Source organism: Coffea arabica, chromosome 8e, assembly GCF_036785885.1.
Source record: "Coffea arabica cultivar ET-39 chromosome 8e, Coffea Arabica ET-39 HiFi, whole genome shotgun sequence".
In the NCBI taxonomy this organism is placed as follows: domain Eukaryota; kingdom Viridiplantae; phylum Streptophyta; class Magnoliopsida; order Gentianales; family Rubiaceae; genus Coffea; species Coffea arabica.
In genome coordinates, this window is record NC_092324.1 from 47,124,704 (window position 1) to 47,150,089 (window position 25,386).

The 25,386-nt window shown below is 35.4% G+C and overlaps 4 protein-coding genes across 7 annotated transcripts; 3 read left to right on the forward strand and 1 right to left on the reverse strand.

The window, feature by feature from the left end:
- Positions 1-633: 633 nt before the first annotated feature.
- On the reverse strand, positions 634-2,181 carry LOC113703038 (abscisic acid receptor PYL2-like). The gene has a single exon (XM_027224251.2). The coding sequence runs from the start codon at positions 1,505-1,507 to the stop codon at positions 944-946; it is 564 nt and encodes a 187-aa protein (XP_027080052.1). The 5' UTR covers positions 1,508-2,181; the 3' UTR covers positions 634-943.
- An 8,936-nt stretch (positions 2,182-11,117) lies between these two features.
- Positions 11,118-13,521, forward strand: LOC113703037 (UPF0481 protein At3g47200). Its single transcript, XM_027224250.2, has 2 exons — positions 11,118-11,844; positions 12,466-13,521. The coding sequence occupies exons 1-2, from the start codon at positions 11,200-11,202 to the stop codon at positions 13,228-13,230; spliced, it is 1,410 nt and encodes a 469-aa protein (XP_027080051.1). The 5' UTR covers positions 11,118-11,199; the 3' UTR covers positions 13,231-13,521.
- Positions 13,522-13,633: 112 nt separating this feature from the next.
- Positions 13,634-16,033, forward strand: LOC113702968 (UPF0481 protein At3g47200-like). Of its 3 annotated transcripts, none has more exons than XM_027224161.2 (3): positions 13,634-14,726; positions 14,958-15,584; positions 15,662-16,033. In XM_027224161.2, the coding sequence occupies exons 1-3, from the start codon at positions 14,136-14,138 to the stop codon at positions 15,767-15,769; spliced, it is 1,326 nt and encodes a 441-aa protein (XP_027079962.1). In that variant the 5' UTR covers positions 13,634-14,135; the 3' UTR covers positions 15,770-16,033. The 3 variants fall into 3 exon arrangements, with proteins under 3 accessions (XP_027079962.1, XP_027079963.1, XP_027079961.1); XM_027224162.2 differs by lacking the exon at positions 15,662-16,033 and having other exon boundaries at positions 14,958-15,304; positions 15,397-15,538; XM_027224160.2 differs by having other exon boundaries at positions 14,958-16,033.
- Positions 16,034-17,552: 1,519 nt separating this feature from the next.
- Positions 17,553-20,685, forward strand: LOC113702967 (UPF0481 protein At3g47200-like). 2 transcript variants are annotated; one of them, XM_072060871.1, is made up of 4 exons: positions 17,553-18,227; positions 18,459-19,070; positions 19,148-19,255; positions 20,354-20,685. In XM_072060871.1, exons 1-4 carry the CDS (start codon positions 17,637-17,639, stop codon positions 20,477-20,479), a joined length of 1,437 nt encoding a protein of 478 aa, XP_071916972.1. In that variant the 5' UTR covers positions 17,553-17,636; the 3' UTR covers positions 20,480-20,685. The 2 variants fall into 2 exon arrangements, with proteins under 2 accessions (XP_071916972.1, XP_027079960.1); XM_027224159.2 differs by having other exon boundaries at positions 18,459-19,255.
- The last annotated feature ends 4,701 nt before the right edge of the window (positions 20,686-25,386 follow it).

Below are 25,386 nucleotides of genomic sequence, written 5' to 3' on the forward strand. Positions count from 1 at the left end.
ATCGCTCACCAACACAATTTTCATATCGACAGCTATGGAAAAGCCACAGAAAAGCTTAATTTTATAGATGGTATGGTACCTTCACCACCATTAGTTGAGGGTTGACGTCCCTAATCTGTCACTAAGCAGCTCCCCGGGGGGGGGGGGGGTCACATGTTATCTCACGAGGTTCTCAAGATATCCATCTATTCTATGGCTTGGGCCATTTTGATAGAACATTGAAGCCACACCACAAAGGCATATATAACAGTTGCAAGTTGCTCATCAAGTACATGTCAACCCCCCAAAATCAAACACCCCACGTACCTTTCATTATTTCAAGCCTCATATATTAATCTTCACACCTAATTGTAGTATATTTTATTCAATTCAACCCTTTTGTTCTTTGTGGTCATCTATCAACTGAGTCAGTCATGCATATAGCTGCTGAGTGCAAGTTGTGAAATATAATGGATTGCCAACTAATGACTAAGGAGAAAGCTATCGGCTTTGACTTTCTTGTTTTTTGATTGAGGGCTCCAAATTAATCAAGGACTCCTTCAGCCTTTGATGTCCACAAATCAGATCAAATGTATAAAGTAGCAATAAGTACAATTGATTGAACTTATTAAATCCAAAGAAAAATCTAACTAATTAATGTGCCAATGCCGCCGACCAATCATTTATTTTAGAAGGAAATGAAACTTTCTTTAATGATAGCCCAAAAAACTATGGCTGATTTCACATTCAGCCAACAAAAACTAGTAATTAATTATATTTGATGATCACCTAAAACAAGAAATGAAAAACGAGAAACCAATTTCAACTTTCAACAAACCCTTGAGAGAAGATGGTACTACCATTTTAATGGGGTAATAAATCCCCACCCCCCCTCCCCTTTTTTTGAGCTAGAGTATTGCAGAAACGCACCATCAGAACCATCGCCACCTTTATCCGATCAAATTCATTCATGTCCATGCAAAGAAGCCATTGCCACGACCCCAAGCTTTTGGAGATTCAACTTCACAACTGTATCAGTAAACATCTTTGTATCCTCCGCAGTGTTGCCTTCTGGGATATCAACAATATAAGACTCCAGAACAATGGTGTAAACCTTACCTTCATTATCGAATTCATTAACTGATGTCACAGATTTATAGTTGTTTAGCCTGTGCTCTCCCCCAACCACCCTGAAGCTCAGAATATGCTTTTCTTCATCCAGAATCTCGAGTATCTCGGTGCTGGTAGAAGCTGGAAGCCCCGAAACAACCGTGACTTCTCTGATGCTGCCTACACTTCCATCCCCTGTCATGTTGCAGCCCTTGATGAAGTGTTTGTACTTCTGAGGATTGTCAAAACGCCTGACGAATGGCCACACCACTTTTGCTGGTGCATCAATGCGCTGAGTTATCAGGGATGTGCATGTATTTGGGGCTGGCTCAAAAGTGTGGTACGTGGAAATTAGCGGCTCGAGTTCAGAGAATTCTTCTGGGCTCAGCCCTTGTGGGATTTGGTTGTTGCCATCCATTTTTTGGACAAATCTTGATAAAATGGATAATTAATCTACTTTTTTTTTCTTTTTTTGGGAACCTGAGAAATTGAGGATGATTCAAGAATGAATAAGGGGTTGCAGTTGCAGGAAGGGGTGGTGCAGACTGCAAAAGCAACAACAGCAAGCAGGAGAAAAATAAAACTTGGGGACAAGATTGATTGGTTCTACTTTGGGCGCATTTTGTAGCCAAAAATGGGATAAAGGTGGATGCTTTTGTTGGGGGTGGGGGTGGGGCTAAGGTTCTCTTCTTTGTTTATGTAATGCTAAGTTTTTAGGGTATCTTATTTAGCTGCCACTGCAAAAAAGTTCTCCTCTAGTCATTTTGCCTGATGTGCCCTTGGGTTTCTAAAATTGAGGTGATCTAAGAATTTAGCACAGTGTTTGTCTCTGTCCCAAATGGGCAATTACTGCCAAATCTTGAGATTATAGCAGGGACCAATTCATACCTAAACAAGCAAGAATCTCTCAGGGGATATAGCTCTAATTTATCTTGCTACTTGCATAGTATTTTATAAAGGTGGGAAATTGGTGAAGCCTTGTCAACCCCAACTTTAATAAGATAGATAGATGTCTTACTATTTTGAGAAAGTGGTGGGGATGCTTAGCCTGTGGTTATGAGGAGCAATTGAGGGAGGAAAGCTAATTAAGGATTTGTATTAGCTTTACTTCAGTGATAAGTCAATGATAGTCACAACCTTCTCTTAAGTATAAGACAGATTTTTACAAATTAACAAATAGCTTTGTTTGGAATTTTGGATAGCTTCTGCCTTTTTTTTTTAAAAAAAAAAATAATTTTTAATCCCAGAAGATACATTGCATCCCAGAAAGTGCTATATTATTATTTCAAAAAAAAATTGAATAATCTTCAATCCCAACTTGTATGATAGGTAATTAGTTGGTCTGTCATCTCCTTCTACTTGTTCTAATATCTCAAGTTATCGAGAAATTCAGCCAAACAAGAAAAGCGAAGAGAAGAAGAAAAAGGAAAAACAAGAAAGAAAGAAAGGAAGAGAGGAGGGATAGAAGGGGAAAGAGGGGAAAGGGAGAAGGTCAGCATAGGAAGGGTGTGGTCACCATCGTTGAAAAGGCCAAGCTGTTAGATTCGTGGATCATGTGACCAGTTTAACAAACTGGCCGCGTGATCCAAACACCACTTTGCAGTTTGCAGCGTTTCCACCTCAATTGGACCCACTCTTTCCAACTGCAAAAGGAAAAAATTTTTCTTCACTCTTTTGAATTTTCCATTACTTTTATCAGACCTTATGAATTTAGAAACTGCAGCATGTTAAGCAGCATTGACTATTGATATATATATATATATATACATATATGTTAATCCAGAAGATGCTCGAAACCAGTCTCCTAGTATAAATATTGGTTTATCCTTTTGGGTCTATCTTTTTCTATAGGGTATGAGTAGATTTAGATTACACTATGATTTTTGGTTTTTTTTTTACTTTTTTTTTGTGTAAGCAGGAGGATTCGAACCCGAGACCTCTTGCTTACATTCCCTCCCTCCGTACCACCCAACCCATCCCTCCCCCCTGTATACACTATCATCGTTTGATTCATTTTGCATAGTTATCATTCATTAAATACTGACAGTGTATACACTATCAGTGTAGGAAAGATTAATCTATATATAAAACACACACACACACATAGAGACATATATATATATATATATATAAAACATTGTATAGAGTATTATTTGAAATATTATATTATTTGGAATAATTACTGTAACACTTTTTTTATGTGATGTATGTGAGATAAAAAGGTGATTGAGAGTATAAAAAGGTGGGTTGGAAAATGTGTTTATGATACAAGCGAAATATTATTGGAGATATTTTTGTTATCCAAACACTCATGTTCAATTCCTATATAATGGGTTGCTGAGTTAATAATTCTTACGTTCTACCAAGCGGACAACTGGATGTCCTATGTTCTTGCTCTGTGTACATATTGTCTTAATTTTTTTGGTTAGGTTTAAATTGTTTTATTTTTGTTAACAACAACTAATTATAAATTCACATTTTAGGTGCAGTAGTTTTATTAATAACAATCAATCAATCACTTTATTATCCTTAAGTTGCGTTCTTATTGTGTTTAATTTGGGTCATATTTTAGAATATGACCACTTGTTAATGACAATCAATTACCACTTTGTTATCCTTAATTTTGGTACTCATATAAAGTAGGAAAATTATATATGTTTACTTATGTTCACAATCAAGCCCCTTCTATTATGAACTTCCTATTGGCATATATCAATCAGCTTAACATAAATGACAAAGCACAATTAAACCATGTTGTTGACCTTGGTCGATCAATCCTTGGTTTTGATGATTAACAAACCAAAATGTAGATTTGGGCTAATGTTTTTATGTGAGCAATTTGTTAGAACAGATTCTTGTGGCACAAAAGAAGAAGCAAAAACAGGGCACTCATGTGGGACGTCCGAAAGGAAGCTATCGGACGTCCGAAAGGATGAAGAACATCAATGGATGCACGCATCGGACGCACATCAATCGCATCGGACGTCCGAGAAATTTCGCAAAGATTTGATGACTCTCTGACTACGTTCGGACGCAGGGTTCGGACGTCCGACAGGTGGTTTGGTCGCAGGGTTCGGACGCTCGACAGGTGGTTCGGACGTCCGACAGGCCAACGGCTAGTTTTGACAGCATTTAATATTTGACCGTTGGAGAGTCTTTTGGAGCCATTTCTCACCTTCTATAAAAACCCCAAAGCACAAGAAGACAAGGGACTTTTGCCAACACAAAATACAAGCTTACAAGTGAGATTTTTGAGTAGAAAGATTCTTTGTTGGTTGTATAAGGGGTTGGGAAAGTTGGGTTGTGAGGTTGCTCAAGTGAAGGTTACTCTCTAGAAGTAGTAAAACCTTGGTGAAGGTGAACCTATCACTTGAAGTGGTAAAACCTTGGTGAAGGTTGCCTCATTTGTATAAAATAGTTCTTAATTGGGCGAGTGATCTTTCAAGTGTAGGTTGTTGAGGGTTAACTAGAATAGTTGTAAAACTCCTTGGCTCAACCAAAGTGTGTTTGGGGTGAGGAAGGAGTGAGCCTTCACTTGTACATCTTGGTTAGCATCGCCATCTATTGAAGAGGCTATTGGATTGATATTTGGTTTGCATTTCTTATCTTTTCTCTTTAATTAAGTTTTCTTTATTGTGCTTAAATTTGATATATCTTTGTGCATCATTGTGAATTTGTTTGTACTCATTGGGTTGCACCAGGCCTTACACATGTCAATATTTTTTCACCCGTATCCATGACAAGCCCCTTATTCACTCCCATGGAAACCAAGGAATACAGAGTCACATCGTTTGGATGTTCAAGCATGAGAGATTCATAAACTTCCATAGTTATATAATGATGGTAATAATTTTATTTTTGCATTTTACTTTTTCAATTTGTGAAAAATAATATACAACCTTTTCTCTTTTTTCCTTTTAATCTTTACTTTTATTTTCCTTTCGTGGGATTATAATGAAATATTATTAAACACGTCATGATACTTCTTCCCTTCTTACCAAAAATATTGTCCTAAAATTTGCACAGGTTTAACCGACTACATTGGTTTTTAAATTAATTTTACATTATATTTTGTTACAATTTGCTCACCATTAATTTGGTTAATTACCTTAACTTTATATTGAATATTTATAATGTTTTGTTTATTGCTCTACCCAACTCTCATTCTGTCTAGTATATTACATGTCCTTTTCAAAATTTGGCTCATTTTAAGTTTTACATAAAGCATATCTTTTTTTCTATTCTCAAACTATATTTGAATAGTTAATCAAAAAATTAGTTTATATATTTAAATAAATATTTGGATTTTCAAAATTTATGCTGCAATATTTAATTGTGCTACTAAATGTAAAATGACCCGTGTTAATGCATGGGAAAGAAACTAGTTGATAGATACAACCAGGATTACAAATGCTCATTTAGTATTTCCTTTACGGCAATAAAAGAAAATTTTTACATTGTAAATATTATGTCAATGAAAATAAAATTGTTAACATTCTACATATTATGTCAACCAAAATAGAAAACTTATCAATGCAGATGTCTGAATATATTTCTTTTCCATTACAAATTGAGACACTCGCACTTGCTGAAATTTTATACAAGAAAAGAGAATTATATATATTTCTTTGTTTTTTGGAATCCATGGCCTTGATCTAGCTTCCATCAAATACTCTTTTTTATAGTCTTTTCCTTTCTTTGTAATTTTCTTCATGAATCCACTTTTGAAGCTTTTCCGTCATTTCTGTCCGCATTATATTTAATTATAAGGGAAGTTAATAAACGGCAAAACTTGCATTTTCACCTTATTGTGCTTGACGATGAAGAGTTGCACATCTTCTATTGTCGTTTTAACGTACAAAAATGTATATTGCTTATTGGAAATAGGTAATGATTAATTCAGATACGCGAAATTAATCGTCTAAGATGTCTAACTTACACTATATGAAATATCAGGTGATCTAAACCCAACATAGAAGATACCTACATTTTTTTGTTGAAAAAAAAACCTGCAACAGCTATCCGAGAGTGTGTACTAGATAAAACCAGCCATGTGCAAAAGCCCGCCAACATCTTTTAATCACCTTCACCAACACTTCACGATTTACAAAAACAAATTGCCTAGCGCAACATATATTATCGAAATATATAGATATCATAGAGATAGAATGAATAATGAGAAATTCTTATATACCCCCAGGGCTAGGGTATATCCATATTAGGGTCGGGTGGAAAGGAATCGAGTTGAAACAAGCTACTAGCGAGCTTCTATAGTCAAAACTCAAGCAGCTCGAATACATTTGAAAATTGAGTTCAACATATATTTATGAGGTTTGAAAGCTTGCGGAATGTAATCAAATCTTATATATATATATATATGTGTGTGTGTGTGTGTGTGAATTTCATATATTCTACATTTTAGATATTTTCATAAATTTTATATGTTTATTAAGTAAAACATTCATTTTATCTTGTTTTGAAAAATATAAAATGCTGAATTAAGCTTGACTAAGTTAGGCTTGTTTAAGTTTAAAATTGAGTTCGAGCGAGTCAAAATACCCATGGGACATAATTCAAGCTCAAGTTAATTTTAAGAGCACGATGAGTCTGAACTCACACATTTTAGTTTAAATTGATGTTGAATAGTATACTACTAGAATTCGACGCTCCTTGTCTACACTCTAGTCCACATTAATTATAATTTTGATATTTAACAAGGGTAAACAAAATAACATTATGGCTAATACATGTGAATTTCTGAACAAAAAACACAAGTCCTTTGGAAAACATTAAAAGAAAATTAAAAGAAAACTGTCCTTGGTGGCACTTAACCGAGCAGCAGCAATGTTGTTGGAGGCCAAATCCAAAACTCGGTGACGACAACTGTTGCGCTTTTGACATTATATGGTGGATTGCAGATACAGACATTTTTTTTTTTTGCTGCCGTCACTCGCTTTTGCATAGGCAATATCATCAGATGACAGAAAAAAGTGAGGAGTAGTGGAAAAAGCACAGTAATATACTACGTAAGTAGGGATATGTATAATATTTTGTTATTAATATTTTGTTTTGTCTGAAAAGAGACTCTAACCCTTACAAGTTACAGGCAAATACACATAACCTATTTAAAGTACCGACTCTTTACAGATATTTTATTTTCAAATATTTAATTTATGATAAATATATTAACGTTTGTAATTAAAAATTAAAAATTGTTACAGTAATATTCTTGCAAAAAGAAAATCAGTAGGTTATCTATTTAATATAAATTAAATATTTTTAAAAAAAGAAATGGCCGATAAAGTATTAATTTTTTATGATTTTCATCCATTACATGAATAAAGTATTAGCTCTTTATGAGTATTTTATCCTGAACATTTAATTTATGTTAAATACATAAATATTTATAACTAAAATTGAAAAAGTGTTATATTAATATTTCTATGGAAGAAAAACTGGTAGGTTTTGTATTTAACAAAAATTAAATATTTGAAAGTAAATACAAATATGTATTTGAGAATAAATATTTGTAATAAAGTAAATGTTTGAAAGTAAAATACTCGTAAAAAGTTGGTACTTTAAATAAGTAATACGTATTTACCTATAAACTATGCTCCTTAAAGTTTATTAATTATTAATTAATTTGTAATACTTTGTCATTCATCGGACATGTAGCACAAAGGACAAATCAGGTACAAAATTCTAATTTCACTCTCTAAAACAATATTTTAATCATTTGGACTAAATTTGTAAAGGATTAGTAACCTCAGGGGAGGTCAGTGTAATTGTTCAAACTACAGGGGAGGTTAGTGTAAATGTCAGAAACCTCAGGGGAGGTTTCTGAAATTATCCCAAAAAAAAAAACAAATACTTCAATATATCAGGATTTGTTATCGGGCTTAGAGTCCAATAGATGCCCCGTTTCGATTTTATCAGGCTACATGACAAACGAGGCCCATGTCCGGGTTGATGTTGATGCACAAACCTCCTATTCATCAATATGTAATCAACTTTAAGTTTTCCACTTTGTCAAAAGTTTTAAAGCAAACAATAATTGATTGATGGTTATTTGTAAAATGTTTTAGTGTTTTTATGCATTGTTAGTCTACACACAAATTTTTTCTTACTCTGACAGGTTTAGATCACGTTATATAATATGAATTCAAATTTAAATTTTAAATCTGTGCATGTGATGGATACATCTTGAACTATATTAAATTTCCTAGATAAGGAGGACTTCTTCGCAAAGGATTTTTCTTTAGGGGTGTCTGGAGGCATTAGTTGATATAAGTAATCTTATTTGTAACTTTTTACATATATATATTTATATATATAAATTGAAGTTAATTTTCTAATTAAATATTACCCTTTTGGGAAAATAACTTGTGCCTTCAATTTGGGAGTGTTAACTTAGACAAATTCCAATTGAACAATTATTCTATCATGTTGAAGTTAAAATCAGAACCCAAGACAGCGTCTACATGTTGCACTGACTTGGTCACATTCTTTTTAATTCTCTCCTCTTTTAACATTTTATCTTAAAAATAAATATTTGTTTTGTCTCATTTTCTTAAAACTTCTACTAATTTTTTTTTTCATTTGTTTTGAAACCCAGTCTTTAATTTCCCTTTTTTTTTTTGTTATCATCTTTTAGTGTCAAAGTTTTTTTTCCATATGTTTTTAATTTTTACATTTCCACGTTGTGCTAGATTTTGGATTTAGTTATTCCTTTATCATCAGATTCCATGTTTAATACCTTTATTTGGTTTCCATGTTTTAACATAATTTTTTATTTTAATGTATGTGGCATGAATCCTTGGGCAACATGGAAGAATACATAGGAGTAATTTCAAAATCTAGGGATGCAAAGAAGGGGCACTCCAATTTTCTTCTTCTTTCCAAACATCGGTTTAGTAGCCTAGCTGAGTGGCATCCACATCCTATAACCGGTCAAAACTCCAGTTTATTTTTGGGTAAACAACAAAAAAAAAAAAACTCCCTGTAGTATAACTATTTTACAGAAAAGCCCTCTATGATTTCAAATTATACACATCGGTACCTCATGATTTGAAAAAAAGTGAAAAATCAACGGAGATCGTTAAATTTAATATGTGTGATGTAGACGCACTGGAAATGGACGTGGTTTTTCCAAACAATAGTTTTTTAAGGCAAATTTTGACTTGAAATACCTATTTTGCCCCTCATACCTTAATAAAACAATCATTATTCTTCTTCAAATTTCTCCAAACTTGTAGAAATTGACGTTTTTTGCTTATATTATTAGTAAATGAAACTAAAGAATCAAAACCATTTATTTTAGGCTATTTTTGCTTATATTATTAGGACATTTCTATCATTTCACTCAAAACCGTTTGTTTTAATGATTTCCGTCAATGTTCAAATTACTTCAAATTATGAGGTACCAATACGTATGATTTGAAACCATAGAGGGATTTTCTGTAAGATAACTATATCACATGGGACTTTTTTGTTGTTTACCCTTTATTTTATGTACTATACTTGGTCTTTTCCTTAAAGTAGGCTTTGTTTCGCGAGCAAGTTTTTGACCAAATTTATCTGCTATAAGTTTTTTAACAACTTTAACTACAGTAATTTCAAAAAATTTCTCAAAGTTTTTAAATTATACACTTTAAAATATCCAAAAATTTACACACTTCAAAATTTTTGTCTACAACTTCTACAATAAAGTTTTAAACAAACAGCCAAAAAACTCACTTGGCAACCGGTTCGACCGGTTGAACCGTGAAGGCGGTTTTCCGGTTTTCAACTTCCCCCCCCCCCCCCCCTTTTTTTTAAAAGTTTTGCAAAATACAACTATCAAGATTCGAACTTAAGACCTTTGTAATAGAAGACCAATGTATCAACCGTTGCACCATCACATTTTATTAGTTTTTTCTGATAACTTATTTATATAAAACAAACACTCATATTTCTTTTTTCCATTTTTCTTACAAAATCTCATCTTCTCATGGCTCTTTCTTTTTAATCTTCAACTCTCTCTCTCTCTCTCTATCCTCTTTTCTTTTATCACTCCCTTTTTAATCAAACCTCTTTATTTTAATTTATTGATGTTTTCTTCCATCTTTTAATTTTGTTTTTGTCCATTAAATTGAAAAAAGTTAAAAAAGAATTATTTTTCTTTAACCCAAATTATTTAATGCCACAACCACTCACTTTTATCTCATTTTTTGTTTCTTATCAAGTTTACATTTCTATTTTCGATTCTCTTGACTTCCTTCGAACTCCAAACTTCATTTTTTAAATTGCAATCTCTAAATCCCAAAACGTAAATTAAAATTTAAGTTCACAATGTCTAAATTCTCATAGACGTGAATTTTGTATAATTTCAAAATATTGTGATATTTTTGGGTTGGATTTAGATATAATTGAAATTGAGATGAAATTTATTGTTTTAACTTATAATTTAAAAAATTTATTTTTAAAAATCCAAGTTATTAAAAAATAGTAAACTTTTCGTCATATAAAGTATTAAATTAGTCCATTACATGTCTTATTTTGTGCATATATATATTTATATAAATTATTTTTTAAAAAATTCATTGAACCGGGGTTGAACTGGTCCGACCGATTGAATCTCGACCCTTTCACTTCACTGGTTTAATTAACGGTCCGGTTTTTAAAACATTGGTTCTAACAATGTTTAATCAAATGTTTGGAAGAGGAATGTCACTTTGTCGAAATCTTGCTACCAAAAACCAAAAAGATACAGAATTCCAATTCTTAACTCCAGAGTAACCCCACATGTCATTCCCAGAAGCACCTTAGCGTGAGCAGCTTGCCACGAATCTTTTGTTGCCCCATAGGATGGAAAAGCAACCAGTTGAATGCAGACTAAGATCTGCTGTAAAGAGCTAAAGGACCAATTTAATTTGTAGCATGTAAAAATGAAGTTTTTTTGTTTTTAACGTTCTTCTGTACTGGTTGTTGTTGACAAGATAGGTATGTCGAATCCAACTTTGCTTCAATTCGAAGTCAATTTTTATTATTCAAGTGCATGCCTGCTTAGGTTCCAGCAACTGAGCTGTTATATACTCTAATATTGGACGAGTTTTCTGTAAGATATAATAAATGTCAGAAGCAGAATTAGACCTCGTTCCTCCTTCATTCGTTCAGGAGGGAGCAAGAAAAATGGGAGAAAAATCATGGATCATTAACGTGAACGATAAAGTCGGCCATCTAGCGGATATCACAGAAACTGAGATGAAGGATTGGGAGCAGCATTCAATCTATAGACTACCCGCCTGTGTCACTGATCTGAACAAGAATGCATACAAGCCCCGGGCAATCTCTTTTGGTCCGTACCATCATGGCGAGCCGAATTTGGAGCCAATGGAAGTCCACAAGGAAAGAGCTCTGCTTCATTTTCTCAACAGATCAGAGAAATCTCTGGAGGACTACATTGGCCCATTACGTGAAGTTTTGCAAGACCTGAAGGACGCATATGACATCCTGGACGATGAATGGCTACAAAACTCAGATGCATTCTTGGAGCTGATGATTCGGGACGGCTGTTTCATGATAGAGGTTTTGAGGACATCATTCGCTGATACTCAAACTGGCGTGGTTGATTATGCTCACAACGATCCCATCTTCAGCAACCACGGCAAGCTCTACATGTTGCCTTATATAAAGCGCGACATGTTGATGATCGAAAATCAGTTGCCCATGCTGCTTCTTAAAACCTTGCTTGCCGTTGACAATCAAAATGCACAGGTCGACCAATGGCTCTATTGATCTCTCTCCAATGTTCTATAGCCATATTTTCATGCAGGTTTTTTTTTATAAAAAATTATCCTTTGTTTTGCAAAATTAGATGGAAACTATATTGGATTGTTTTTTAATATGCTCGATCTAGTCCCCCCTCAACCCCCCCCCCCGCCCCCCCAAAAAAAAGGAAGCTCATTAATCCTTTGCTTTGTTAGTTTTTTTAATACGGATAACAGCGTAAAAACCATAAAAGGTTCTAAATATTAGGGGAAATGCCACATGGATTTTTATAATAATCTTCTTGGGCTAATTCACTTTGCACCCTCCTCGTTCTGTAAATTAAACTTTTGTTTTAGACAGTTTACACTTAAAAAAAGTTACTTACTATTATTGGCTTTTTGCAACTCAAACTTCAATAATAAGCACTTAACACTCTTTTAAGTTATCAACTTCTTCTAAATAAAAAAGGTTTTTCGTATGCTAATAGTATAAGCTAATTATGCACATCTAGCTCTTGTTGTAGCTGGTTTCGATTTAGTGATTAGTTTCTTGTAAATTTGAACTAACATCATTTTGTTTTTTTTTTATTATTATTATTTTGGTTGGAATTGGCCTGTGCATTATCAGACAGACGAGGAGTCCATCAATAACCTCATCCTCAAATTCTACTTTCCCCACAGCCGCCCAAAAATATTGGGCAAATGCATGCATGTATTAGACGCTTATCGAAGGATCCTGTTATGGACAGAACCCGATAGCCAAAAGCCAACACGAGGCGTTTGCAAAAGGGGCCCTGATGACATCCTCTCCGCAAGAGAGCTCGAAGAATCTGGAATCCGAATCAGAAAGAGCGACAGCACAAGCCTGAATGACATCCATTTCGACTGTGATACCGGCATCCTTAGGCTTCCACAGATTACAGTGGACGATGTCAGCGAAACAATGTTCCTAAACCTAGTAGCTTTCGAGCGATTCCACGTTGGTGCGGGGAATGAAGTGACTGACTACATCTTCTTCATGGACGAAATCATCGATAACGCCATGGATGTGAACATTTTACAGAGACATGAAATCATCGAGAATGCATTTGGAAGTGATAAAGCTGTTGCAAAATTGTTCAACTCGCTCACCCAAGATGTTGCACTGGACGAACATAGCAGCTTAACTGCGGTGCGCGAGACGATTAACGGCTATTGCAAAACAAAGTGGCATAAGTGGCGAGCAGCTCTTATCCAGACTTATTTCAGGAGCCCATGGGCTTTGATTTCTGTTGTTGCTGCCATTGTTCTGTTTGCTCTCACCATAGCTCAGACTGCATATGGCGCCCTCCAATACTATGAGGGCCTGGACAATAGTCCATCCCCACCTGTACCCCCACCGCATAGAAGTTGATTATTTCATCTTCGATTTCCTTGTCCTAATTATTTTTATTTCATTTCCAGTGATTAATGATCTATGGTGCATTACTGGTGATCTATGGTGCATTACTGGTAAGGCTGATTCGGTCATGCACTGATGTTGCTAGATCAGCGACACCCTTGATCGTGTTGCCTAATTTGTGTGTTACGCTTCAGTGTTCCCGTTGAGGGACTGTTTTGATTGGAGGATTTCCGGGTGGAAATCCCTGGAGTGTTTTGCTGTAATCTTGATATTTTTGACTCTAAATCGTCATTTAAACCCAAATGGATTATGCTGCTAGAAGTAGTTGATTTGAACTTCAGTAGCCAAACTTATCGTATGCCAGACTTGGATTCAAATCCTTCAGTGTGTGTTCTTTCCATAAGGTTCGCTTTTCGTAAATGTGATTGTTACATTAATGGGAAGTCCTGAGAATTTTGTGTTCTTTAGGAGAAGAATATGTTTATCGATATCTGCTATTCAAAGATGCAAAAAGTACAATTTTCAACTCCTAGAACAATTAGAAACACCTTAGAAGTTAGAATAAACATGCTATCTAAGAAACTTTTGTTGCTCGGCCCACTAAAAGCATCCAATCATTTGGCATCTTAACACCTGTAAAGAACTAAGAAAACAGCAATAACGTAGTATACACAAAAGCGAAGGATAGTATTTTACTGCATATCTTACTTGTTAGTTGTGGCAAGATAGGAATGTGGAATCCAACTTTACTTCAATACAATCTTTCTTTTTTACACAAGAATTAGCTTTTGATACAATTGCAACTACTTATAATTGTACTGTCCAGAACAGCAGATTAAGTTACAAACGACTTGCAGAAGCAGCTATAGTCCGTCCGTCCTTCCTCCTTGAACAAACAATTAGTGCCAGCAGGAAAGATGGGCGAAAATTCATGGGTAGTTGAAGTAAATGACAAAGTCAATCGTCTACCAGACATCACAAGGGATGAAGAGAAGGCATGGCAGAGTCATTCCATCTACAAATTGCCTGCCTGTGTAACTGATCTTGTCACTGATAGGAAAGAGAGTGTTTACAAGCCTCGGGCAATCTCTTTTGGTCCATATCATTACGGCGAGTCAAATTTGGATCCAATGGAAGCTCACAAGGAAAGAGCTCTCCTACATTTTATCGAAAGGTCAGGGAATCCTCTCGAGCACTACCGTCGCGCATTATCTGGAGTAGTGAAAGAATTGAAGGATGCATATGACTCCCTGGACGACAAATGGAAACAAGATTCAGAAGCATTCTTGAAGCTGATGATTCGCGATGGCTGTTTTATGCTAGAAGTTTTGCGGTCATCATCCACTGATCTAACCAAGAATGGCTATGCCTCTAACGATCCCATCTTCAGCAAACATGGCATGACTTATATGTTGCCATATATAAAGCGCGACATGTTGATGCTCGAAAATCAGTTGCCCATGTTGCTGCTTAGAAAGCTACATGCTATTTACAAACAAGATGCCCAGGTCCCCTTTCCTCTCCTATATATATTTGTCTCTCTCTATCTTTACTTGCACGCATAATTTCTAGCAGATTTTGAAGAATATGCCGGCAAAAGCCACCTAATTGATGTGTAAAATAGAACCAATTGACATGTATAAATACGTCATTGATTATACACAAGAATATCTAGCGGAGTCTCTTGTTTGCTTTTCCTAGTTTTTTCAAAATTTTCTGAGTGTTGTACGATTTTTCAGACATCTGAGGAGTCTGCTGACCTATTAGAGAAATCCATTGAGCGATCTGAGGAGTCTGCCCAGGGATCTGAGGAGTCCGTTGATAAGCTCATCCTCAAATTCTACTCTCATAGTCATAGTCATAGCAGCACCCCACCTGAGTTGGACAAGTGTTTGCATATACTGGATGCATACCGAACGATCTTGTTATGGAAAGACAGTGCTACTAAAACTCAAGAATCTACTCAACATTGTAAAGTGGAAAACAACAGTGGCGAAATTCTCTCTGCAAGAGAGCTTGAAGAATCAGGAATCAGTATCAAGAAGAGCAAAAGTACAAGCCTGACGGACATCCAATTCGATTGCAAGTGGGGTATCCTGAAGCTTCCACCAATCTGTATGGATGATGTAAGTGAAACAATGTTTCTAAATCTAATAGCTTTTGAGCGATTCCATGCAGGGGCAGGAAGTCAGGTGACTAACTACATCTACTTGATGGACAAACTCGTCGACAACGCTAAAGATGTTAACATCCTACAATCCCATGAAATTCTCCACAATGCACTTGGAAGTGATAAAGCTCTTGCTCAATTGATCAACTCACTTTCCAAAGATGTTGTGCTTGATCGAGATAGCAGCTTAAATAAGGTGCATGTTGCTATTAACAGCTACTGCAAAACAAAACCGCATAAGTGGCGAGCCAGTCTCATCCAAACTTATTTCAGGAATCCATGGGCCTCGGTATCTGTTATGGCTGCCATTGTTCTTTTTGCTCTCACCATTGTTCAGGCATTATACGGTGCTCTCCAATACTACCAGGCCCTGAACAGTAGTCCATCCCCACCTCCGCCTCCACGTCCACCTCCATCGCATAGAAGTTGATTATTTCATCAACGATCTCCTTGTCCTAATTATTTTTATTTCATTTCCAGTGATTAATGATCTATGGTGCATTACTGGTAAGGCTGATTCGGTCATGCACTGATGTTGCTAGATCAGTGACGCCCTTGATCGTGTTGCCTAATTTGTGTGTTACGCTTCAATGTTCCCGTTGAGGGACTGTTTTGATTGGAGGATTTCCGAGTGTTTTGCTGTAATCTTGATATTTTTGACCTGCTAAAAGTAGTTGATTTGAATTTCAGTAGCCAAACTTATCATTTGCACGCCAGACTGTAGCCCCGCCTCTTACACCAATATATTTCAAAACCATTAAGCTGACTTGGATTCAAATCGTTCAGCGTGTGTTCTTTCCAAAGGGTTCGTTTTTCGTACATGTGATTGTTACATTAATGGGAAGTCCTGAGAATTTTGTGTTCTTTTGTGTCAAGTTCCTAATATTTGGGAAGTCCCTCAATCCATGATGTTTTACAATCCATCCATCCCCCCCACCCCCTTCCTTTCCCAACAGCCCACAAAAAAAATAAAAAATAAAAACATCCAATATGGTGTGTTTTAGATTTGTGTGGTCATTTATTTACTCTTATATATATTGGCAGAAAAACACTAAAACTTAAAATCCCAGAATTCATTTTCCTAAATTGCTACTTCCTGTGATTTCCAATTCTCATGAAAACAACTTGTTTTTCAAGAAATTGAAATCAATTTGCTTTAGCTCCGCTCATTAAAAAAAATGCTTTTGTGCATCCAAACCAGCTAATTTGTAAGTATTTTTTTGTTAGGATCCAAATACAAAATAAATAACTATTGAGACATTAAGTGCACAATAATTTAATGAGAAACAAACCACAGGCATGAAAGATAAACGATACACAATATTTAACGTGGTTCGGCTCTATCATTGAGCCTACGTCCACAGAAAGAAACTTGTTCTTTATTATGAGAGGAAAACCCTATACAAGAATACAATTTGAATCCAAACCCAACCCTTGTATACTATCTCTTATCTCCTAAGAACCCTCTCTCACCCCATGTACAAGGTTACATGTCGCCTCTTGTTTGTCCTTGTATGTCTCTTGTGTAGTATATCAACCCACCTATTTATAGGGAACATTATTTGGCCAAAACCCAAATAACAATAGGAAACTAATTTTAATTCCTAGACTTGTGCAAAATTGGAAATAACTTCTAATCCTAAATTAAATAGAATATTCCTTAGCTACTATTTCAAGTAAATAAAATCAATTAGAAAACTAGTTACTTCCACGCAAAACAAGAAATTTACCTAAAAGAAATTAAGCCAATTTCCTAACATTTTTAAAAAAAATTGAAATGCAAAAAGTTCAGGAGAAGAATATGTTTATCGATATCTGCTATCCAAAGATGCAAAAAGTGCAATTTTCAACTCGTAGAACAACCGCAAGTCTTAGAAACACCTTAGAAGTAAGAATAACCAGTATTAAACATGCTATCTTAGAAACTTTATTAAAAGCATCCAATCATTTGGCATCATAACACCGGTAAAGAACTAAGAAAACAGCGATAACGTAGTATACACAAAAGCGAAGGATATCATTTTACTGCTGCTTACTTGTTAGTTGTGGCAAGATAGGAATGTGGAATCCAACTTTACTTCAATACAATCTTTCTTTTTAATTTACACAAGAATTAGCTTTTGATACAATTGCAACTACTTATAATTGTACTGTCCAGAACAGCAGATTAAGTTACAAACGACTTGCAGAAGCAGCTATAGTCCGTCCTTCTTCCTCCTTGAATAAACAATCAGTGCCAGCAGGAAAGATGGGCGAAAATTCATGGGTAGTTGAAATAAATGACGACGTCAATCGTCTATCAGACATCACAAGGGATGAAGAGAAAGCATGGCAGAGTCATTCCATCTACAAATTGCCTGCCTGTGTCACTGATCTTGTCAGTGATAGGAAAGAGAGTGTTTACAAGCCTCGGGCAATCTCTTTTGGTCCATATCATTACGGCGAGTCAAATTTGAGGCCAATGGAAGCTCACAAGAAAAGAGCTCTCCTACATTTTATCAAAAGGTCAAGGAAACCTCTCGAGCACTACCGTCGCGAATTATCTGGAGTAGTGAAAGAATTGAAGGATGCATATGACTCCCTGGAAGACAAATGGCAACAAGATTCAGAAGCTTTCTTGAAGCTGATGATTCGCGATGGCTGTTTTATGCTAGAAGTTTTGCGGGCATCATCCACTGATCTAACCAAGAATGGCTATGCCTCTAACGATCCCATCTTCAGCAAACATGGCATGACTTACATGTTGCCATATATAAAGCGGGACATGTTGATGCTCGAAAATCAGTTGCCCATGTTGCTGCTTAGAAAGCTACATGGTGTTTACAAACAAGATGCCGAGGTCCCCTTTCCTCTCCTATATATATTTGTCTCTCTCTATCTTTACTTGCGTGAATAATTTCCAGCAGATTTTGATGAATATGCCGGCAAAAGCCACCGAATTGATCTGTAAAATAGAACCAATTGACATGTAGAAGTACGGCATTGATTATACACAAGAATATCTAGCGCAGTCTCTTGTTTGCTTTTCCTAGTTTTTTCAAAATTTTCTGAGTGTTGTACGATTTTTCAGACATCTGGGGTGTCTGTTGACTCATCCGAGAAATCCATTGAGCTATCTGAGGAGTCCGTTGATATGCTCATCCTCAAATTCTACTCTCATAGTCATAGCAGCGCGAAGCTGGACAAGTGCTTGCATATACTGGATGCATACCGAACGATCTTGTTATGGAAAGACCATGATACTCAAACTCAAGAATCTACTCCACATCGTAAAGTGGAAAACAACAATGGTGACATTCTCTCTGCAAGAGAGCTTGAAGAATCAGGAATCCGAATCAAGAAGAGCCAAAGTACAAGCCTGACAGACATCCAATTCGATTGCAAGTGGGGTATCCTTTGCAATCGGGGTATCCTGAAGCTTCCACCAATCTGTATGGATGATGTAAGTGAAACAATGTATCTAAATCTAATAGCTTTTGAGCGATTCCATGCAGGGGCAGGAAGTCAGGTGACTAACTACATCTACTTGATGGACAAACTCGTCGACAACGCTAAAGATGTTAACATCCTACAATCCCATGAAATTCTCCACAATGCACTTGGAAGTGATAAAGCTCTTGCTCAATTGATCAACTCACTTTCCAAAGATGTTGTGCTTGATCGAGATAGCAGCTTAAATAAGGTGCATGTTGCTATTAACAGCTACTGCAAAACAAAACCGCATAAGTGGCGAGCCAGTTTCATCCAAACTTATTTCAGGAATCCATGGGCCTTGGTATCTGTTATAGCTGCCACTGTTCTTTTTGCTCTCACCATTGTTCAGGCATTATACGGTGCCCTCCAATACTACCAGGGCGAAAAAAAAGGGTAAACAATCATAATCTCTAGCACCCTGCCGTTTAGCAACGTACCTAGCTGAGGTCTCAGTATCACTCTATCCCTAATTATGGTTTTCATATTTACTGAATGTTCTGGCCTTCACAAGCATTTTGTACCTGCAAAGTAAATGAACCTACTACACACTGTCTGTTTTATTGCATTCTTAACTTGATATTATAGGTGTGCTTACTGTTTTGGAACTCTGAGATGCTGTTCATGTGAAAGTTGAATTAATCTTCCATTCTTGTTGATCCAGTTGGTCCTTAATTTGTAACCTGGGATGAAGCAGAAGCAGTTTTAAAAGAAAGCAACACTAGATCAACTTTCAAGAACGATTTTAAAAGAATCAAAATAAACCTTCGATTTAAAAGAACCAAAGTAAACAGGGAGCGTTGACAGAAATTTTGATGAGAGTCTAACAACAATGCCCCAAGAAACGCCTATTCATAGGCTAAAAACATCCAAAACTAAAAGGGAAACAAAAAAAATCTTGTGAGTGGTTTGATGCGGAATCAGTAGGCGTTCGGGCAGGATTGAGGTCAGAATGCTCTAATTCGAAGTGGGTCCCAATCCGCGTAGGATCCTCACGAATCTGGCCAGTACCGGTTTCTTGAGAAGTATGCAGGCGAACTATTTTCTTTTTTTTCTTTGGTCTTTTTCCACTTGGCTCTGCGAAACTGAGGGCTCTAGCCCTCGTATCAAGACATCTGCGTTAGATCGATCCCCAAATTTTAACATGGATATTCCAGATCATGGGACTATTTCACTTGATAGCTAAGTTCTTGGTATAACTAATGATTCCGTCACTTGAACTAATGATCCTTCAGGAACTTATACTGCAAAGTGTGCTTTCTGAAAATTAGTGCCTCTAGGAGGAACGGTGGCATGGTACTCCATTGTTTTGGGGAAGAAGCATAACCTAAGGCATTATTTCACTGTTTGGTTGGTATGTAGGCAGAGATTGCTCATTAAGGACAGATTGTGTTCTTGGGGTGTAATGGTTCATCCATTGTGTGAATCATGCCTGATGCCACTGTATACCAGAGTCGTTGCCTTACCTCTCTTTCTTCTCTCCCTATTCTGCAGCACAGCTCAAAAGAGGCATTCATATCCCAAGTCAGAAGAATTGCTTTTGCTAGTACAGGATGTCATTTGTGGTGTAGCAGGAACAAGAAGATATTCCAAAAATTATCTATCCTCCCGAGTACATAATACAGAATAATCTGAAAGATGTACAAGGCATTGAAGCAGGATGGAAGGGTGTAGAGAGGTAACAAGAACAAATGCTCACCTTTGTATAGAGTACAGATGCTTGGCTTTTATGTATAGTTAGCCTTACTGGTTTTGCTAGGCCTACCTGATATTCTAGTCTTTTACGGTTTGCTTTGGTATGCTCTTACATTACTGTAATCTTGCTTGAGTATCAATGAAAATTATAAAGCTTACAACCCCAAAAAAAAGGAAAAAAAAAGGTTCTTGGGGAAATAGAAAAATAGAGAATTGCAATTTTGGCCTAAAATGTTAAGGGTGTGGTCCACAGTTGCCCAGAAGTCTTGCAAAAATCAATCTTGGTTCCTTAACTAACTGCATAATTTCCAATCGGTCGAGGAAAATTCGCCAAAGATTTTCAATTTGTAGCAAAGAATACCTCACGCTCGTTAGTTTAGGAAGCAAATTACTGAAGGAGTTGCACCTAGGTTGAAATGGATTGATTCTTGACTAAGAATTTTGGATTGCAAAAGTTTCATTATAGGAACAGTTTTCGAGATTTGATCTGGTATCAAAAGATGCAACACTTCAATCTATTCAAATGCCGCAGCACATTAGCCATGAATCCATCGGCGTTTCTTTTCGGTTAACATGGCTAACTTGGTCTTGTAGGGCATGTGATAAAAGAAGGTTTTCTTGCCCGGAGCAATGAAAAGCAACCAAAGAATGCAGTAAAATCGTAAAGAACTCTAAAGTAGCATATTTAGTAAGCCTCAAATAAGGTTTATATTTTATTACACTTCTAATTGTTTCTAATTGTGAGTCGTGCCAATAGGATGGATGGAGAATCCTAGTTTACTTCCATTTGAAGTTTCTTCTTATCTTTTAAGATGAATATCTGGCTTCAACTTTTGGTAAAAGTGATGTGTTATAACAAAGATAAATAAATTAGCACCTGGATTTGTGCAAAACAAGTGAAAAGAAAACAGGTCCTTGTGAAGTCTACTGATATCAAAACCCTGTTACGAATAAGATTGAATAAACAAGATCAAGATTTTGCAGAATTAGTACTTTTCATTCTTGGCTAGCTCAATTAGGGGCAATTTTTTAGTCGGCTAAAAAATGGTCTCAAAGGCCACTTAGAATACGTAAGTATCCACTTTGATCAATGGTGATATTCTTGAAATCACTCGAAGTCCCTGTGAATTAAATCCAAGACAGATCCTTAATTGTTCTACTACCACCTCTACTACTAGTTTTGATTCGAAAGCAAAACATCCATGAAAACAAAGTAATTCTTGAAGCAAATATGGGATTGCCTGTCATTGATAATTTCTTCATCTCATGGATGGTCACATAACACTTCAAAGTGCATGGCACCATATATTATGTAGAGTACTCTCCATAATTAAAACCAAGCCATAAAAAAAAAAAAGAAAAAGAGCACTACATTTACTCAAAATTAATGCTATACAAAGTACAAACAAAGATATGAGCTGATAAAAATGTTCAAACGAAATATGAGCTGATAAGAGGCAAGTGTTTGGTTGTGCACAAGATAGAGGAATCCGCATTTATCATGAAAGCCATTGAAGTGGATTTTCAACTTGAATTGGCTAGACTATAACTCAGTCTGTTACATTAAAAGATATGCATTCATTTACTTTAACAAATGAAGAATTTATTAGTCACAATCTGGCTTTGACATGTTTTCAATGCAATGCTAGAATTTAACTTTTTTATTTCTATATCTATACTATCTAAATAATTTAACCTTGAGGATAGATACATTTTGGATGAACATAATTTATTCTACAAATACCAACTTAGAAATACTAATTGTCATCGTTAGGATTCAAAGAAGTACATAGAGAAAGTTTTTTTTTTTTTTTTTTTCACTTCAAGGAGTGACTCTAAATCTTATTATGAGAAAGGAGAGAACTTAATAGTTGAACCAAGAACCTCAGTGTCATCTGATTAATGTCCTCTTACCAACTAAGTTAGGTGTTGGAGATGGAGAGTGGAGTGGAAGTTTTATTGGATTATAGGTCATCCAACTAATATAAATATATCTATATGCCAATATTTTAAAATCTGGATCAGGGAGAGAATTGGAAGATCCTTCGATTTGCGATTCAACCTCGGTTCAATGATTTAACATTTTTTTTAATTTTTTACTATTGAGAATTATCAATAAAATGGAAATATTTTTGTTAAAAAATTTTTAAAAAAAATTAGTGAGCTCTGTTCGAATTTCCCCATTTTTTTTGGTTCATCTAGTTCTTGAACTACGGAATTTCCAGGTTAATTGTTGAACTGTACCAGTGACATTCACTCCGGTTTTCAATACATTGCTATAACGAAAATTGAGTGTTGCAGGTTATGCTGAAAGACAGGCCTGTTTTGCTCCTCATTCATTTATCGGCCGAGATACCAAATTCAAAGCCCAGATCAGGAGTCAGGACGCAGCAAAGCCCAATTCAAGCAAGGGACCTTCCTTTCCTTACAACATATTGCCCAACAAATGGTATGGTACGGATACCTCAAATCGGCAACAGACGCGGATTTATTTATCCCTTTCATTTTCCATTGGTTTGATTGACGTGGAATAACATTGTGGGCTTTTTGAATAGAGCATGCGCATTTGAATAGAACATGCGCTATAACTAATTTCAGTCCAACTTAAAACTTCTATTGGGACACTGTTTAGAACTAGCAGCCGGCCCAAATTTAGTTTTACTAATATTGCTTCATAATCTGTTAACTTTTGCTCTCAAAATGTATGCTGTATTTAGTTTTGAAAAATCAATGGGTATGTCTAGATAGAGTGTTATTTGAAATATTATGTGAAATAATTACTGTAGTACTTTTTATGATGTGATATATGTGAGATAAGAAGGTGATTGCAAATATAAAAAGGTAGATTGAAAAATGTGTTTATGATGCCTGCGAAATATTATTTGAAAAAATGAGGTATGTGAGAAAGAAATCAACAATTAAGAGCGTTATAAAATCAAAAATACTAAGATTTCCATAGCATTATTAGGATGTTGAAGAATACAACTAGAATTTTATACAATCAAAATTGGACTAAAAGCTCAGTTCTAGACAGTGTAGCGTTATTCTGTAGTCACATAGGTATGGTGATCTATGATAATACAAGAAAATTAACAAGAAGAGTAACGTTTTTAACCCATGCATTAGCACAGTTTTCTTTTTATTAGTGTTAGTTATGAGTTTATAGAAGCATGAATAATTCAAGAAAAAAAATTCTTACGCATTCATGAATATTTATTTTAGAAAATGAGCGTATCTAAATCTTCAGGTACAATATTAATTTTTGAAAACTTTTATACATACATTTATTTTAATATAATATTATCTATAAGATATCCAAGGTATATGAAAAAGGTTGTAGATGTTCTTTAAATTAATTATTAAATTTTTATATGATTAAAAACCTAAATATATATATATATTTGTATTCAACTAAATGAATTCGAGTATTAAGTTGTTGGAAGAGAGAGAGAAATTACGAGCAATTTTGTTAGAGAAGAGTTGGATATGGATATAGGTAAAATCCAAGTTTCCAAATGATCCATCAATTCTTTTCAATAAGGCATGTCACCTAGAAAAGAGAAACGAGCAATTAAATTAGAGAGCGTTATATACACACACACATTTTGCACAAGGCAGACATATGACTGTTGAAAAGGTCACAAATCAGACAATCCAAAAGATTTCATTATCCCCATTTTTAACCTTGGCCCATCATCCCTTCACCCTTCATATGTTAACATGAATAGAGAGGATCGAGATCGAAGAGCCCTCGAACGACTTAATAGTAAAGAAGACACAATATTGAATTTTCAATTCAGAGCGTGGCAACTCGTGTATGAAATAGTTGTAGAATACAAGTAATTAGTTTTTTTTTTCCAGCACTAAGGAAACTAGTGATTCGACTTATACGTAACTTTGATGTTTTATTGGTGAACAGGTTGAACCCATAGGAATAATTAAAGATAGCCAACAGTTCTGCAATATTATTATTGTAGAGTTGGGGGACCTTCGTTCTAAATATGGTCAAATAAATTACCCATCTGCGTGATCAAAGCATGAAAAAAAATTATTGTATTATCATCTTTTAGCTGCATGGTTGAATATATTATTTGAGTTCAGTCACCTTGGTTTCTGAGCATATTAGTTTATTGGAAGACGAATAAGATGGTTTGTATAGCTCATGAGACATAATAATTCAGAGCACTAGAGATAATTCATGAGACGTTTTCAACTAATCTGCCCTGAAAAGTAAAAGGGTTTCTCTTCTATTGGGGTATTGCTTTGAGAAGAAGATTCCTCCACCTTCATAATGCAGGATGATGGATGAGGCTGGATGCAGAAGGTTGATAAGTGACTTATAAGCATTGGGATGAGCTCACAAAAGCATAAATAAAAAGTATTGTCCATCAACTTGACTAATAATGTATAGTATACTTGAGAGGACAAAAGCAAGTAGGGGAAGGTATAACTGGGGATTGTCTTCACCATATTATGGTAGCAATACAATATTCTAATCTCCAACCAGGTGCAGACAATTGATAAGTAGATTCATGAAGGATTGCTTCTATTAGGGGACAAAAAAAAATTAAATAAAAGAGCTGATGGATTTTCCACCTTTTGTTTTGTCGCATGTTTTCCACGACTTAACAGTCAATTCGAGTACAAGAAGAAGAAACCAAGACCATCAAGAGTTAATAATGGCAATTCATGATTCCAAAGTCTTCCTTGAAAAGTGATGGCTCGCCAATCCATGATACAACCATTCTAGGTTAGATTGTACTACATGAAAATATGTATAAATTTCATGCCTAGAAATTGTGCGAATTTTGGGAAGTTTGCAAGTGACTAAT